Source organism: Lepisosteus platostomus, chromosome 7 (assembly GCF_059453375.1).
Source record: "Lepisosteus platostomus isolate fLepPlt1 chromosome 7, fLepPlt1.hap1, whole genome shotgun sequence".
Classification (NCBI taxonomy): domain Eukaryota; kingdom Metazoa; phylum Chordata; class Actinopteri; order Semionotiformes; family Lepisosteidae; genus Lepisosteus; species Lepisosteus platostomus.
In genome coordinates, this window is record NC_142617.1 from 19,915,362 (window position 1) to 19,934,252 (window position 18,891).

General features: G+C 34.6%; 1 protein-coding gene across 2 annotated transcripts; it reads left to right on the forward strand.

Moving 5' to 3' along the window:
• The first annotated feature begins 1,218 nt into the window (after positions 1–1,218).
• LOC148658445 (T-cell receptor-associated transmembrane adapter 1) lies at positions 1,219–18,851 on the forward strand. 2 transcript variants are annotated; one of them, XM_088639634.1, is made up of 6 exons: positions 1,219–1,400; positions 6,049–6,156; positions 7,327–7,363; positions 8,283–8,347; positions 9,220–9,296; positions 11,793–18,851. In XM_088639634.1, the coding sequence occupies exons 1-6, from the start codon at positions 1,394–1,396 to the stop codon at positions 12,072–12,074; spliced, it is 576 nt and encodes a 191-aa protein (XP_088495760.1). In that variant the 5' UTR covers positions 1,219–1,393; the 3' UTR covers positions 12,075–18,851. The 2 variants fall into 2 exon arrangements, with proteins under 2 accessions (XP_088495760.1, XP_088495761.1); XM_088639635.1 differs by lacking the exon at positions 1,219–1,400 and adding an exon at positions 4,858–5,891.
• The last annotated feature ends 40 nt before the right edge of the window (positions 18,852–18,891 follow it).

Genomic DNA, 18,891 nt, shown 5'->3' on the forward strand with positions numbered 1-18,891 from the left:
TAACTTATTGGTTTTGTAGTGATTCTAAACAGGAAACATGCAAAAAAAAAATCAGTTTTTATAAACAACTACAATATTTTTTTTTTCATTACAAATGAAATAGAGACATTTGTGCTCCAATAAGGAAGCACAAAACTTAATTTCCACATTTAAAACACCAGTTCTGAATGGTAGGGAAGAAGGAAGCTTCACGTAAACAATGTTACAAATGAGAGCATGCCATTTGAACTGGGACATCTAGGCCAAAATTCAGATACTCGGAGAAGGCAGCCTCATAATGGTAGAAAAGGCAAAGATATAAATGTGTTTCATTAAAAAAGTCATGGGGTTGGTCCAAACAACCCAAATTCAAGACCAGCATAAACACGTTAAAGGAAGAGATATACAGTAAGTCAGGCAAACCTTTGTCAGTTCAGAAAGCATGCAGCATGACCTTGAATATCCTTTCCAGCACTTACAGTAACTAAAAAAATACCAGTTGCCACAAGGTTGTCATTGGAAGGCTGAAAAAAAACTTTTTCCCAACTACCGTAAAGAAAAGCTAAGGTCGGAAAGTAAGTCAAAATGAACCTGAAATACCTGGGAAATTGTACTGTATGTTGGAACTACTGTACGAAACCTTCAAGTATAATGGTCTGATGAGGCCAAATTTAACATGATGGGGAGTAGATGGTGGGACTTTGTTCTGACACAAGACATTAATATTTTATTGCAGAAAGACTCACAGCCAGCTGTGGTTCTGAGGTTGTAGATTAGGGGTGGTGTCATACTGTAGATATCAGAACAGAATAAATTGTGAACCTTGCAGTACCATCAGAAAATCTCTAAATAGAACAGAATTCATTAAAAATAATTAATGGTTATACCCCTATATGACCCTTCATACAAACTTGTTTTCAGTACCCAACAGAGCTTAAAAGGTCTATGTAAATTAGACTCTGAAATGGCATGTGTAAACACAATTTAAATCAACCCGAAATGTTATGGTATAATACTCAAGATCTTTTTTTTAAATCTGAGCAGTCTAGCACCTAGTGAAAACATTATTATTGTCATAATATTTTTTAAAAGAAGAACACTTTAAACATCACATCTCAGGCTCATAACTAAGTAATGAAACATAAACAATATGTTCAAACACGTGAGAAAAAAAGGCAAGCACTGATTATCCTTTTCAGCAACCCGTTGCACTGTCTTGCAGAAGTACAGACTGCAGTGAATGAGGTTGTTCACCACGTTTCCTGTTTGTGACAGCAAAAATACAAGAGAGGGAGTAAAAATAGACCATATAAAGTACAGGTAGCAAGGCTTTGCAGGAATGTAACAACTCTGGACAGGATCACAGACATTACAGATTCTAACCTTTGTGCCATTTGTGGAATCCTCATCAAAGATGGCAGGTAGGCTTTGAAACAATCATTTGTTTTAGACAATATTCATACATACTGTAGGCTGAACTTTACTCTCTCCAGTCTTTCTCTTTCAATATTCCACATATACTAAATAAAGATAATGGTGTTTTTAAGTAGATATATTTTGGAATAATATTTTCCTCCCTGAAAGAAGAAACCATCAATCATACAATTTAAAAAGTGGAGCTATTTCATGCGATATTAAGGATAATATCTTTTTGAGGACGAGACTCGTTTTTAGTGAAAGTGTATTGTGTTTTTTTTACTTTTTGAATTTTTGTGACCTGTAATCAAAAGAGTGTACACTGTATTAGTATATATACAATATATTACCTTATGTTTAACAATACTTTGTACATTTAAACAACAGAGAAAATTATAAGGCAAGTGCTCAATTTCTTTTACAACAGTTGCAGAATGTGGTCTTATGCCCTCAGAACCTGATAAGGCTTCTTTGTGAATGAGACTCTAGGACATTGCCATTGTAAAATAGCAGCTGTTCATTAAAAACTCTGAGCTAGATAAAACAAATTTGCAACACTTCAATTCGCAATATTCACAAGAAACTTTAAACAAATTTGAGCCTTTATGTAATTACTACTGAACATCTATTTTTTTTAAAAAAGCACAACAATAGAATATGTGCTGTTAATACAGTGCTGGTCAAAAAACAGCAACATGATAAGTCAATTTTTTAATCATTGTTGGAAGATCATACATCGATAAATAAGTGGAATGTATTCTTTTTTTACTTGAACTGGCTTCGTTTCAAATGAAACTCGGCATTCTAAACGTTTGTGGGATTTCAGTACTGAATTTAAATTGACACTTTCTTTTGGATAATACAAATAAAATTTCAAATGGAGTTGAATAGGTTTGCAAAAGTAATTTGTGTCTTAGAACTCTGCATTTGGGTGCAATGTTTGTTTTGAAATGCTGTTACTCAAACATTCATTTTAATCAATATACTGCCAAACCTAATTATGGTTAAAATATTATTGGCTTTGAAAAATATACAAAACATGTTAAGTTGTGCTTCGGTGCAGAATAATTCATGTTTTAACACAGCAGGGTTTATTAATTTGTCCGAGTTAACTAAAACTGAATTGTACAAGACTTCACTTGCCAACGAACAGTAGTTGAAAAGATCGGTCTTAAGCTTGTTTATGGTGTACATTCCGAACAAAAAAGCTTGATCTATACCTGCATCTTCAAAGTTCATTATATGATATTGTGCGTTACATAATAAGAGTAACGACAAGAACCAAGAGACAGACTGGTTTAGTGGTTAAGGGCCCTCCGGACTATAAGGGCCCAGGGGTTCAGCTTCTAGATGGGAAGACTGCTGCTGTTTAAGCAAGGTATGTTACTCAACACGCCAATATTAAAGGGCATCGAAAGTGTGTTAATCCCACTTTGGGTATAAGAAACCAGCACTCTATAACCTCTTCAACAGTTGGCAAATAACAGCAAAAACAACATTTAGCTCAACTGATATTTAATTTGAGGTTTCCTGTAGCTAACTACTGCTTGGATCAGTTTGGGGGGGAATACCTGCATATCAGTTCTGCTATGCCACTGAACACTTTCTTTGTTGTGTCACTCACAAGGCATTAAAAAATAATTTTCAGTTTGTTACCGCGCTGCTAATCAAAGGGCATAATTTTCCATTACAGTTTCATTTTGGAAAACCACGAACTTCTAATATGAATTTACAGTGCCAGCTGAAATCGTAGTTAGAAATTTAGGAGTTAAGTAAATTTTGACTACATCGTTCATGTTTAATCAGTATATTATCTCGGCTTGTTTCTATCGTAGTGCATATACAATATAGTACATCGGTAAAGGTCAAATACTAAAATCTTCAGATTATATGGAGGAAACTGACATATTAATAGCTAACAATGAAAGAATCAAATGAAAAGGCTTTACTTATTTTCAAGAGATTGAAAAAATGATGTGCATAATATATGCAGGACTTTATATTCAATGAAGTTTGTTTTGTTAGCACTTTTTCAGCTAAACTGAGCTGTCAGTTAGGAGACAATGTATAATATCCTTCCATCCATCTTCTAACCACTTCGTCCAATTCAGGGTTGTGGGGGAACTGCAGCCTATCTTGACAAGCAAAGGGCACAAGGTGGGGTACACCCTGGACAGGACACCAGTCCATTGCAGGGCACACACAGGGACAGGTGTTACTGTATATATACAGTAAATAGGAGCATGTACACTCTGAGGTAGTGTAACATTTTCATTAAAAAACGTAGTCAAGCAAAAATAAAACAACTAAACTTCTAAAACTGCCAAAACAAAATCTCTGAGATTATCCATTTCCATTTTTGGTTATTTCTCTCAGATTACTAAATTAAGAAAAGTGAAATTAAGATGGCACATACTGTATAACAAGATCTGCCCTTTCCAGCTCAGTTTATTACTATTGCTTGACTTGAATGGAGAATTGCGACCTGACCACATACTTAAGTAATCCCGCATGTTTATATAATGTTCAACTAATTATTTAATTAATGTTTTGACATCTCAGTCTTTCGTCTGTGTTTATTGTTTGTCAGCACTGGCTTTTTTACTCGTTGTCTCTATGTCACCAACAATCAACAATAAGCACATGAGAATTTATTTACCTTTCTGACTCCATATTTTGGAAGCATTTACTTAAAAACTACAGCAAAGGCTAAAATAAACTGCGTTATTGTAACAACAGTAGAATCGCCACTGGTACTGTATATATAGAAACAAATGGCAAGCCGTCTGATATTAATAAGGCCATAATCAAGAAAAGAAACTCACTAGACCCAATCTTTAATTGCATTTAACATTTATAATGATTTTAAATAAAGAGAAACCCTGCTACTCTGGGTATGCTGATAAGAGTTTTGGTTTAGTCTTTAGGAAATTTGAATTTTCTTGTTCTTCAAGCTTTGAATACATCACTTGACTCAAAAACAAGTTACTTTGTTTTCAGGTTTAGCTAGTGTAATTATCACTTCAATTCATTTTGAAAATATGTTTTTAAATATTTTTACCTAACAGTGGAAAGTGTAGAGACATCCTTCTAGGACTATGCTTATTTCTTTAAAGTGTATCATACATTCTAAGTAGCTACAAAGTCTCTCATTGAGGAGAGAGATTGCAATTATTAACCATTGTCAAATCAGCATGGACAAGACCACCAACACAATGTTCTCAGAACAAAGACTCCAATTCATACATTTTTTTAATAGTGTTTTATAGTAATTTAGTGAAACTCACAACAGAACTTCTCTCAGTAAGAGGTGATCCTATTTTAAAATGAAAATCACAAAATAAATGTAAATTCCCATCTCTCTGCCTCACGTGAAAGAGTGAAAATCACCTTTTACATTCAAGACTGTTCACTATGGTGTGTCTTTAACATCCAAAATAAATTGTACAGCAATTTGTTAATGTCTTTTCAATAAAGATCAAATCTGAGATGAAACTCGGGAAAAAGACAAAGACCTCACTAACAAAACCACATAGGCATAATTATTTATTATTAATAATAAATTTGGAATATTTTTTAAGAATTGTAAGTGCAATTATTTTTTTACAGACACATTTTGGTGCCCGGATATATAGCTGGGTTTGATGAAACAATGTGAATAAAACCCCTCAGTGTCCCTACCCGAGATTTTAACGTCTCTACGAACCTTGCTACTTGCTACCACCCAAAAAAAACAACAGGTGGAAGAACTCCCAGCTCTGATGTCTTAAGCTCCATAGCACAGTAGCTCAGCTGCAGCTTTGGGATCCTTAGGGATGAAAAGTGCTTTGCAATGAATATTATTAATAACAAATTATTATCTAGAGCCTACAACAAATAGCTACAAAGAGTCACCCATGTTAATGCAACAGAAAAGCTGAGAACCGGTAAGCACACCCACTGTAAATAGGTTTTTAAGAAAAATGAGCTACTCAAGGAAATACAATGATGTGGAATAGTGGTCAGGACTCTGATCATAAACCAGATCATAACTTTAAATCTTAGGTGGACAATTGCTTCACTATTTCACACCCCCAAACAAGAAACCTCAATCACATTGCTCTAGTAAATCTCCTGCTTTATAATATGGTCTCCAGGTCATCGCTGTAAACGAGATGAATACCTCCTCACCTACAGACATGGCAGTACAGACACTGTTAGACTAGTGTTTCTACTAGCATTCTGTTAGCTCTTTTACAAACTATTTTCTCACTTAAAAACAGTATTCATAGTCACATACTGCATGCTTGATGCCCATGATGCATATTCTAGGAATAAACTATTATAAGTGTTAGAATTACAGTGGATTCAATTAGGCTGTATTTTGAGGAGGTGTGAAATAAATCCTTAAGAGGAGAATGGGTTATAAACCGCTCCTTAAAAGGCTGCTTACCTAGAGATTCTGGAATTAATAAAAAAACCTTGAACCTCAATGGAAATCAACCCTTAATATGAAGGTGAGAACAACCTGACATTTTAAAATCTTCATGGTTACAGCAATAGCCAAAGTCAAGGATCTTCAGTGCTAAACTTCGTTCCATTATATCGCTTATGGTCTACGCATATTGAATTAAACCTTACATATTTCTGTATGTTTTTTGTTTTCTTACTTAGAACCCTGCAGTTCTGCCTGGTTGGGTCTGGCAATGACGGCAATAGCACTGCTCATATCTGTTTGTTTAAACATAGTCTTTTGCTTGAGGCAAAGGAAATGTGAGCAAGGTGGGTGCAATTTTAATATACCTTTAAAAAGTAAATGTGGTAACTGCATTTTACACAGTAAAATCAATTTCTTCAGTGACATTAGTGAATGACTTACCTAAGGTTTTTCTTACAGTATTACTGATTTTTAAGCTTCACAAACTAGAAAAACTCATCCTTATATGGTGACATTATGAAACAAAAAACAAGACAAACATTTTCTTCAAATAACATGATGAGAAATTTACTCTTTTCAGAATTTATTTTTGTACTTCATGTTAGGACACCTAAGATCCAAAACCTCATACAAACTTTTTCTGGCATTTTTCAAGTCAATGTATGTACTTGCATGTCTTGTGAAACAGAGATATTTGATCTGAATACAGATAATCTTCTTTTTAACACATCTCAAGAGCTGTCTTGATTCTAAACAAAAATTGTTTAGTCATGTAATATACTGGAACCACCATTTTTTTATTTTCTAGGTTTCTCACACAAAGCTGCCATTGACACATATTTGTTAATGAGAGCAGAAGATGCTCAGTATTCCATTAGAATCTAATTTGTAATCCTATTCTTCTAAAACACAGTGATTACCCAAAACTTGGATTGTTTGTATTGTCCTCACACTTAATATGTAAATGAGGCCTGATCTGTTCAGATCATACAGTAAGTACAGTAATTCAAATGAACTATCATCTGAAGGTAATAATCGGTCAGAAACCTGTCTAAAAGTTTTATGTTTGGGCTTTTCAATCCACGTGGTGACATTTTGAACACTGTATGAAGAACACTTAAAACATTTAAACATTTATACATTAAAAAAATCTATTTTGCAATCTTCTTGTTGACTGAACACAGTAGTTTCAGTTTTATAACCACATCTTTAAATTCAGGATCGCAGGGTCCTAGACAGGACCAGTCCATCACAGGAAGACAGACACAAACGCAGACACACAATGAATTAATCCTTAACAGTTTTATTAAAGGGTTCAAAGCCCTGCAGTGGCATGTAATGTAAACACTAAGGTCAACTACTCCTGTGTTAAACTAAGACCTTATTGCAACTTAATGTTTAACTGAGCAGTGTTACTATGAAAAGGAGTGGTAAAGAGTTATAATTGCATTACTATCAGATCCATGATTTTGTATAATAAACCTAACTTTTGTATTATTGTATTCATTTTGCAGTGCCTCAGCAAATAATATATCCAGACTATGCTCCAAGGTATGAGATGTATTATTTTAATATTGTCTTTTAAAAACGTTTGAGGATCAGCCTTTTTATGTTGCTTTAAAGTATTGTAAAGGGTTTACAGGTCAAACAAAAAATAATTGTTGTAAACTTACTAATGAAGATTAATGAAAACAAAACTATTCAGTATGTACATTATTATACCTACTGATGTTTTGTAATATAAACAAGATTTTTTTAAACTGAATTTTAATTTAAATCTGATGTCGCACATTATAATTTACACTATAATGCAGAGTGAAATTCCACTTAAACTTGTTGCAGGATTATATCATTGCATATTAAAATTATTATTTAAATGTTAATGGATGGTATGTTATAGAATTATGTCTGAAACTCATGTATACAAGGAACAACTGAAAGCTCAAGAAGAAACTGTTTTAATCTCAATAGGTTACATGACTTCAAATGCTTGACTAAGATGGCCAGTCATCGTTAAAAATGAAAGTTACGTAACATTTTGTTGTAAAGAGAATAACTTGTGAAATATTTCTAAGCCTAATCAGATCTCAAATTTTCTTATCAGTACAGAAGCTGCTAAAGAGCAGTTAAACCACAGTTTTGTCCTAGAACAACTGAGACAGTGAGACTTTAATAGCATTAAAGAAGTGCTGTAGACCAAGTACTCAACGAAAAGGCACATGCAAACCAATTTATTATGTACTACAATTACACAAATAATATATACAATAATCTAGACTACAATGCATTACACTGAACAAATCCTATTACTCCATCACTGCTTCAAAGTGAAAACAAAAGTTTACAAAGTGGCAGGCACCTTTTAGTGTTGCCACTGAGCAGGGTTGTACAAAATTACAAATGGGTTTAGCTATGTTCCGAAAAGTGCAAAATGGAGTGACCTTTCTGTTTATCCATTGGTTTCCTGTAGTTATAGGGAGGAAGAGCAAATTGATGAAAATCCAATATATGGGAATATAAATCAAGACTTTGAAGGTAAGTTCCTTTATTATCGTGTTGCCTTTGGTGCGTGCTGTCGATTACTTTATAAAGATAACACTTTTAACAATTTATTCTTGTGCATACCCTTTTTGGATGCTCTGCTCTGTAAAACTAAAATGTTGCTAGTGAAAAAAGCAAAGTCCCTTATGTCGACATTGACATAGATTTAGATTTGTGGACTCCATTAATCTGCAGATTTTCCTAAAAAAATGTTAGCTCTCATAAGTATTTAAAAGTTACAAAGGGAAGGATTTGTCACTGACAAACTTACAATTGTAAAACAACAGGCTCAGGCACTCTAATAATAATGGGTAGAATGTCAATGTCAAAGTGAAGTAGATTAAGGTACAGTAGAAGAACTAAAAGCTTAAAAAAACACTAAAAAGGCAATTCATTATTTCTTTTTGGGCACACAGCAAGTGTAGGAATGTCTCCAAAATGACCTGCCTACACAAAATTGTTTGCTCTTTTCAGTGAACTACATTTTTTCTGTTTCTAATAAAACAAAAATAGATTGCTAGCCATTCTGTGACTTCAGTGCTTCCTCGGAGCTGTAGAAAACTGAAGAAAGCAGGTCTGAATCAGCGGCTTATCTAACATTTTAAAATGTCAAATAACTTTTTATGATCTGCGACAACAAATGACCACAGCTCAGTGGTACAAAGACCCATGACACAAATCATTTTAACAGAAACTGTACTTAAGTACTTGCATTTTGGCCATTAAAAAAAATCAGATGACATCAACTTTCATATAAATCTGATTTGTACTGCATTGAATATATGGACTAAATGAGCTGATACCACCTTTTTTTCTTGTTTTGTTGATATCAACCCAATATTAATGGTTTCTTTGCTGTTCCTAAGCACATGAGGACTATGACTGTGAAGAGGAATGCTATGAACAGATGAAAGCTCCTAGAAAACAACAAACTGGAAAAAAGGTATTTTGAAATATAAAAAATCTGCTACAAGTAGAACAAATGATTGGAAGTTATGCTCGAGACAGAAAAGGACTGCAGGTGCAGATGGTACACAGCAGGGACAGCAATCTCATTAAAAATGATTATTTTCACCTTTAAAGACAATTCACAAATCTGAAAGACAAACTGGAAAATCTGAGAACAGCTTTTACGGTTGTTCTAGTTCAAACTTTTTCAGAAGTAAACTGAATAAAGTGAGAACATTTTTTAAGAGCATGACACTTTAGAATAACTCTGAGGGTAATAAACGTGAATTATTTTTGTTGTTTTTTTTCTTTCAAAGCAGACAAACATGTTCACATCAAAAATACAGTTCAGTAGCACAGTGTGTTTTCAATTCTTTTGACGTGTGCAGACGGTGGAATTCGTCATTTTCGCCGAAGCATAAATGAACAAATGAATTCAGTAAGAGTCTGTAAACTCAGAAAACAGAAAAGGTGACATTATTTTGTGACATTTTTTATTTGCTAATCTGTTGCTACAAAAATTAACGTTTACAAACATGGTCATTAAAAACATAGAGAATAGAAAGGTTTGCAGTCACCAATATTTTTTAACATGCAGCATTGCCAAACAAAGACACAATATGTTACCTTCAGTATTTTACAGGACTGTATCTACTGTATAGTATTGTCTTTCAATGGTGGGGCTTGCAATCGTCACTTCAATAAATAAAACTTACAATTTTTAAAGAGCAAGACGTTTATATGACTCTTTGGATATTCAAACATTATTGTAAATAGGACTCTTTTGTAAGATGCATGTTTGTTTGATATGGGAAACTGCATGTGAAGATATTGAAGCTTTCTTTAAAAAAAAGAACACAAAAAGGATTTTGTACTGTTTTATATTAAGGACTTCATTAGCTGATTCTCTTCTAGATTTTCAAGACAATGTTTGTTGTCTTTTAAAGGTTCAGTTGCCAGTTAAACAATTAATTGTGTGTTGGCACAGAATCTGTCTTTAAATTTACATGTTCATTCCTGAGAAAGAGCCAACTGTCTGAAATGGCGGCACAGTCACCATTATGGTAAATTTACCATACATTTAATTACTCCAGCAGTTTTATTTCATTACAATATTTCTTCTAGTGACTTAAAAGCCTAAGCAAATATACAAAAAAAACAAACTTTCAAATACTGCATATCTGCATGCTACAAATAGCACATACTGTATTTCCTACAGGCCTTAGACAGTAATGATTTCAAGATGTGCGGATTTCTTTCATTAATAACGTCCGCTGTGGCCTGTCACATAGAATTACAGTTTATAGAAGAGTTAGAATTTAGAGCACATTGAGACATACAGTGAATAGTTTTTAAATTTATTTATATATATATATTTTGGATGTATTAAAATATACACCATTCCTCATTTGTGATGAGTACTTAAGGCAAGCCAGATGCACTGACCTGTGCTTTAGTAGAACATATAATCAATTAAATAACCTTAATATGTAATTAATTTATATATATTTATAATAATGTTGGTTTAAGAATTAGCAGGTTAATAAGCTTGGCACTCAGTATCAATGTGTTATACACAAAAACTATGCAAAAGCAATGCCATTTATGTACTATGTACTAACCTCTACAAAAACGAAAACTGAACTGGGAAAAATTCCTGTGATGTGGGGGTACTCCATTTACTGCTGATACCCACATACATTTGAGTCAAATCAATTCTAGCTTTAAAAAAAGGTTCTGAGCAAATTAAAGAAGATTATATACAAACATTATGAGTGTCAAGACTGCATCTGTTTTCCTTCTAGTCAGGGAATGTGGCAGGAAATTTGGAATAAAATATTTACTCATGTGAAGTCAAGTCAAAAGAATGTGTTTTTTGCATAAAGGTGTAAATATTTAAGTAAACAGCATAACAGTTCTACTGATCTACACAGAAACGTAAAGAAATTACTGTTTTTTAAGAAAAAGCATAGTAAATAGCTTTCTTACAAGAAGATAAATAAACCATCTTCCTTATAGTATATCTTACTTCTGGCAACAGGCAATCTTCATAATATACTGTCAGCCCCAGTCCTCGAAGTACTGTTGGTGCCTGTACTTCACTCCACATCTCATATTGAACTACTTGCCTGAATGAAAAGATCTCGCAGGCCATTCAGTCGCTAATTGTAGAGTACCTATGAACTCTGTAGGACTCTGGAGTTACCCATCGCTAGAAGACTTTTCAGCTGCGATAAAGCCCAGCAGTGTTTAAAAAAAACTCTCTCACACAATTAATCTGCACTGACTGCATGTGCTGTATGATGCACCTTTCAACCTGCTCTGTTTAACAAATATTCTGTTAACTTAAATATTTAAGTTAACAGAAGCATCATGTAGAATTAGACTGTCGTTTGAATTCATGTTTAAGCTGGGGGTGTGGAATGAGCGGAATACATTCCAAAGCTTCCAATCGCTGATCTAGATGCATCAATCCTGTTTCTCTAAACAGCCGGCCGCAGAGCCCAGCATGTGCTACGCCTCTTTGGATCTGACGGTGGATAAGAAAAAGAGGAAAAAACACAAGAACAGGCAGGCCGCCCAGGAGTTTCTGGAAGTAGAAACGGAACAAACTCTACCATCGAGATCCAGCAGCACCATGGTCTCTAGAAACAGCATCTACCTGAACAGTCAGCAGCTGGCAGAGGAAAGCGAGGAGGCCATTCACGAGGACCCTGCCATGATCTTCAGCAAGTTCAACAAGAGCCAGTCGATACCTCAGGACAGTATGTAACTGGACCAGCCCAGGATTGTTTGTTTTTTTTAGTTCTGTGAACCAGGCATTCACTCTGCATTATTGTACGAATAGTGTTCCGTTTTTTCAGTGTTCTTTTTTTCACGAGACATCCCTTTGAGCCTAACTTAACGATTCTGATTTTCCAGTCAAGAACACTAATACCTGATCAAGTATGAGAGAAGGCAGCTGCTACACACTTCCACATCTCAGCCACTGAGAATTTTGACAGACAGTCACTGTGGCACAATGTACAGGCAACGCTGATTATTAATCCCAGTGCCTGGTAAATCAGCATTCAGTCCAGCAGTTTCCCAATTGATGTGTGTGTATGCATATGGTTGCGCATGTATCTCCCAACAATATTTTTTCAGCACACTGGACCTGCAGGTAATTTACAATATTCACGACTATAATATTTAAATACTTCTGATTAATAACCATTAAAAAACGTGCTACAGTGTACCCCAATTAAAACTTTTTGCTTAATTAGTTTAATTTTGGGTCTAGTGAAGACACAATGACTCCTAGTTGCCTTTTAAAGGCAGGTATGTCAATGTAAAATAAGCATTGAAAATGTGTAACGCAAAAAAAAATCAGTTTTCCTATTTTAAGGCATGTCAGGGGTAACATTTTGAAATGACAACATTTTATCTTTATTAATAAGAACAATCTAAAACAGAAGCTTAGAATCCCAGAATGCATTGATTAGGCAAAAGAATGCCCTAGTCTTGCCCCATTTTTAAAACTGTATTAGAGGACAATTACCTAGAAGAAGTTTGATCGAAATCTTCAGAATTATGAAAGGAACAGCCAAAGTTGTTCTAACGGCTAACAATATAAAAGCAGATGAATGTCCAAGTTAACAGAAGTAGATCCGGAATTAATACAGATTTCAGTTTTCAGCTGAGTGGTTGATGCTTGCACTTGGTTGCCAAGCTATGACACTTACTCTAGAACAGTGCAATATGACAAGAATGTTTTAAGTCATGTTAGTGTTACTAAGCGAGTTCTGAGTGACAGTATTCAGGCTGTTCCTGCGTAATAATAGGTAAGCGACGCTCACTGGGATTGGTAACTGACACTCACAGTGGCAATTTCAAGGTGGAAAACAGATCAAATACCAGAAGAAGGAAGCCTGTTCAGAACATCAAAAAACATCACACATTGCATGCAACACGAGACTGGTGCAGCAACAGTAATCCTAAGTATTTGCAGCTGCTTGCTCAAAGAGAAAGGTTCCTGTCGGAGAACAAAAGAGAAGAGAAGTGCAGTACTAAGTATGCAAATACCGCTGTATTGACTTTTTTGTTATTTTTGCTACACATTCTCCTGTGATGATACCATGGCCATCTGATATAGGCTTTTATCGGTAAAAGATGTATTTAAATGTATTCTTCTAGAAAACTTATCTTCCACTGCAGAAGTAGACGAGAAGATTTAAAGATGAGTACTTTTTTGCCTGAATATAGAAATACATGCACTAAAAGGACATTATTCTACTTCAAACTTTTATGAAAGTCAAGATATTGAGAAAAGTAACTGAAGTCAAACACCAAAATAACACCAATACCATACCAAGCCTAAAATTAATTTGCAGTGATGAAATATTAGTAACACACCCACCATCTCCATGTCTTACTTAATGTTCCCATTTCCAAACAAGGACCAGAGTTATCATAGTTACCTTCTAAATAATACAATAGTGGAGACAACTGCAAACATGAAGAAAAAATGCCCGGTTTAGTTCCTGGGCTTTATAAGGGAGTATAAAGGTTTTTCGCAGTATTAAATGTTCTTTTGAGTGGATTATTTCCCAGTGTAAACTGCTGAAATCTACTCAAAAGACAGACTTACATACTGTAAGATGAAGGTCTTTTATACTTTGTTAACTGTCCCTCAAGTTAATCATTTCTCAAAAATTCCAAAATATTTCACTTTCAAATGAACATTGCCCCCAAGCAAGACTTAACCGACTGAGAATATGCCACCCACTTGTGTTTCTGTGTATGAGTCATGGAGTCATTAAAATTATCTTTTTCCCCCAACTGGATTGAACAGCAACCCCCAAAAGTACGCACTAACCACTCTGTTTGGATAAAAACAGTTCAAAAACAGAATTGTGTAACTAATTTTCCAGAATAGAACTGAACTGACCACAACGCCTCAGGCTCATCTGACACACTAGTACAACCGCACTGCTTTCAAAACCATACAGTGCAGCAGGAAAATATTAGTAAACATGCTTGTGTTATCTTCTAAAACTCAACAGATTATGCAGTCCTGGATTTGAAAAAAATGTACAGGCTCTTAAAACTCGATATTATTGTGAGTCTGAAACGCAACTGTAAAATTAGCAAAAGATTTCCAAAACACTGCCAGGTGACCGGAGAACTATGCCTTTATGCTAATGTGTTAAAGAAGACAGTGTTCACTGTTAGAAGTGGTTTTTGATATTTTTAATGCTGGAAATGTAACTTTGCAGGGCGGATAATACTGTATGACCAACAGATAATGACTGAATAACTCCTGGTGTAAACAAAGTAAGAAGCTAAAAAATTACAATTATCTATCATCAGAAAGTTGCTAATTCCTAGTAAGGGATGCCTAGACCTATCCTGGAAGCAAAGGGCACAAAGGGGGACTCCATCCTGGACTGGACATCAGTCCATCGCAGGAAACAGTTTGTGAAAGCTGAAAACCCTAGAGAAAACTGTAGTTTTCATGAATACAGTACTAAACATTGCTTATTGTTAGGAACTTTCAGACAAGTAACTATTTTATTTCTGTGTCATTATTATTTGTGATGCCATCTGAAAAAGACAAACCAACATAAAAAGCAGGCTTTGGGTTGCAAGAGACAAGAATCTATCCTGGAAAATATCATGGTCCAGATAAAGCCTCTTAAAAGTGAAACCCAAATGCTAACAATGAATCTGCACAAAAAGCCTTCCAAAAGCATGGAATGTTAAGAGCTAATAAAATCAGTTAAATGCTAATAAAATCAGGCAGTTTATACTGTGGCTTTACGCAAAGTATGTGAAATGTTGCTTATGTGGATATTATCAAAATGCCTTTAAAAGAATGTATTTAGCACAGCTTTCAGATTGTGAATTTCAGACCCTGCTGAAAGACGGAGTGAGTTTTGGGGAGATAAAGATCTCCACCACCATTCACTTTGAAGTTCACTGGAGTGTTGATCATGGTTAATAAGCAACTACGTAAATATTGAATATTAATGCACATAACAGCTGCTGCTGACTTAATTGTAAATATATTATAATAAATTGTATTTTTTAAACAAGAGAGCTTTCAATAAAGCTTGTCTTTGCAAAGTGTGTATATATGTTTTAAGTATTTTAAAGGGAGAATCATGCTTTCTTTAACCGCAGTATGATACAGTATATAGCTGTACAATTAAAACATTATTAAATCTACTTTTATGGGTAATATGGCCCAGTTTTTTGTTGTGTATTTCAACCAAATAACACAAACCACTCTTCCTATTATTTTACAAAACTATACATAGAATGCCACTCTTGAGCAAAAAAGGCTTTCTATTACAAGAGGGTAGAGTATCATTAAAACAGGACAAGGTGTGTACAGTACACAGTTTTCATGCTTCAGGCTAAATGATTACCAGATGATAAGAAATGTCATGCTGTGTGAATAGTTATTCTAAACTCTGTCCTGATGCAGGACCTTGATTATTTTGCTTTTGGTATACAGATGTTACATGTAGTCAAGAAACAAAATTATTAAATTTACTGCTGAGGTAATATTATCTGGTGATGCATATCTTAGGTCCCCTGTCTAGTAAATCTACTGCTGATTACCTCAGTTAGCCTGAAGTCAGAGTAGTACATTTCAGTGTCAATGCCATTAGAGCACTATCATTATTACACTTGGTGCCATTTCAAATGTGAAGCAAATTTAATGGCTCACAATTTGGTTTTACACTTAATTAGTATGAATAGCCCACCTACTGTAAATTAATGGATAGATCATGTTGGACAAGCAATACTTGGAAGTGAGTGATCTGTCTCTGGGGATTATGAGTAAAAAGGCAGGCGAAAAGGAAGGGTATGTGTCCCACAGCTAACAAATTAATATTTAATTTAGAAAACAAAATATTTTAAAAATCAAAAAAGGAAAACGGATTAGAAATGATTTTCAAGTGCATTAGTAAAGTACTTTGCCAACACCCTATCATCTGTGTCTGGTGGACAAAATCCAGTCTGAGAGGTTACAGGTAGGATGTGGTCTGCGTTTTGCTGAACTGCACCACAGCACAGTCTGTATTTCTGGGTAAAAGATTAAAACCCATTCCTGTGTACAGTACAAGCAAACCTTCACTACTCAAGTAGGAAATAGTTATGCATTACAGAGATTATGACACCACAACTCAACATATCCGAAAGGTTCGTTATTTCCATTTATATTGGTCAGAGTAGACTTCATACTGTAATTTCAAATGAAAGCGACCCATCAGGACTGTGTAGCTCATTTTGGCTCTAAATAGAAGAGAAGACACAGTACCTGTTTCCTGTTTCAAGAATTCAAAATTCTAAAAGTCTTAAACAAAGTCAATCCTATGAACATCTTCAGAATCTACAGTAAAGGATGAGCCAGAGGACACGGGGAAACTTTTATAAACCTACAAGAGTTTTGTTGTGGGAGTAAGGAGCAAGCTGCTCGGCCATTCACTTGAACTTGTTTAAAGTGGAAACAGTTTCTTTTGAGAAATAACTGGATGATATTGATAGATCGACTAACTACTTCTTATGATCTTATGACTGTGCAAACATTACTAAAGTTGGAAAATATTTTTAAATAAAAAAATACTTTCCATACAATCAGTTATTTAGCTCCTTGGTCCAAACTAGTAGTACAAGTTTATTGAACTCCCCACTTTTACATGCAGAACTGCAAACTGGGTCCCTTTTAACTAGACAAGGAAACTAATGTTCAGTGAGACTTTGTGGCACATCTAGTACAAAATGTGCAGAGATAATCTATTAATTACAGGGTAGGTAGACGTTCATCTCACTGAGGTGCGATAAATATTTTTTGGGAAACAATCCCTACTTTTTACTCTCATGATATTGTCACGGTATTAATTCAGTCTAAAGGAAGTATAAAGCACAAGGTTTGGAAAGAGGAATTCAACTTACCTCTCAGGGTCAGTTTGTTAGCGATCAAAATAAATGTATTTTCTGTATTTAAGGGCGTGATGCGGGTTGGAAACAAATCTCACTTAAAATATTTATCCTTAAGTCCGTAAATGTTTAGAATAACTTTACAAGTAAAAGTAAAGTTAAATCTTCAATATTCGGCATTGTGGAAACCTGTGGATTTTCATACGTTTGCTTGCTTCGAGGAAAACGCATCCTCTAATTTTGGGAAAAGTTTTCTGATTAATCACCGGGTGGAAAAAGCTCATTCCATGTTAATGAAAGGTGAGGGAGTGGTTAATACCCGATGATGTTTTTTTGCGCAATTGACCATTGTAACTGAATTGTAAATTCAAGGCATTTGAATACGGCTTGATATTAGGAACACGAATGTTTTCACGAATATAAAACAAATAATGGAAATTGTATCTTCCAAATATGTAAATAATAAGTAATTATTATTGGAATGCTTTTCCACATTTTGTTGTGATTGTGCAAAGAAATACCCATTAGGAAGTGTCACGTTTTTGATGTACTGACAATCTGTGTGCACGGAGATATTACAGTTTCCCTAATATAAGTGGCAGAGGTAAGTATCTCTTATCTTGTATCATCATACACTCTATGAATGCTGTAACTTGTGCGTGAAGGCTGTACACACTGACAAATGCTCTGTGACAGTGTGCACAACCTAATCAAAATAAAACAAAGTAAACAATTTCTTCTGCGCATTATAGCCAAAATTGGAAGTGACTTTAACAAATCAAAAGATAACAGCTTTACGTCAAAAAGAAGATATTTGAATAAAAACATAAATACTTTAATCTGGCTAGATTTATATTTCATACATCATGGTCCCACAAATGCTGGATTCAGTATCTCAATGACACAGACTGTTCAGACTTTAGTCAGCAAGTGTATATATAAATGCATGTTTTTATATTTGGAAATGTTAATTGACTATCAGAAAAACCCTCCACAACCCATCCCCCTGGAACTCTGACAAGGTTGTAGTGAGTTTGGTGGAGTCTTTTAAGATTCTAGAAATAACCAACTTTAACACCCTTATATGGGTTGCAGATGTTATAATCTTACTGTATAAGTATTACAAAGAAAGGGCACCAGACATTGTATTTCCTGCATCAGTTGAAAAAGTCCAGTGCTTCCAGGCCATTCTCATTCATGTCAGTTTTATGGAGCCATTATTGAGATCATTCTCACAGCTTCTAGAACCGTTTGGTTTGGCAACACGTCTGTCTATTCTAGAGGCAAATTACAACCCATTGTCTGCTGTGCAGACTCATTGGCTATCGAGAATACCATCTGTTTAAAAAATTTGCCTCAGGGAGACACTACAATCAAAACCAAAACCAGTGGGCATATGAATAGCTTCTTCCCCAGGGCCATCAGCCTGCTTAACCAAAACACGTGAATACAGGATGTAGTGTGTATATAATTGTGGACTTGTTTGTAAAGTTTACTGTATATACAGTATATATATTTATTATTGATTGTTTCTGTCTATATTTTTGCACCAAGACACAAAATCATATTCCTTGGACATGTAACATATTTGTCAATAAAAGTTTTTATTCTGATTTAATCCTTTATTTAACCAGGTAAATCAATTGAGGGCAAACACA

What these genes read in the sequence shown, in the direction of transcription:
- LOC148658445 (XM_088639634.1), top strand. An exon ending in TATCCAGACTATGCTCCAAG is followed by an intron (nt 7,364 to 8,282) that starts GTATGAGATGTA and finishes GGTTTCCTGTAG; the next exon opens with TTATAGGGAGGAAGAGCAAA. An exon ending in TATAAATCAAGACTTTGAAG is followed by an intron (nt 8,348 to 9,219) that starts GTAAGTTCCTTT and finishes GCTGTTCCTAAG; the next exon opens with CACATGAGGACTATGACTGT.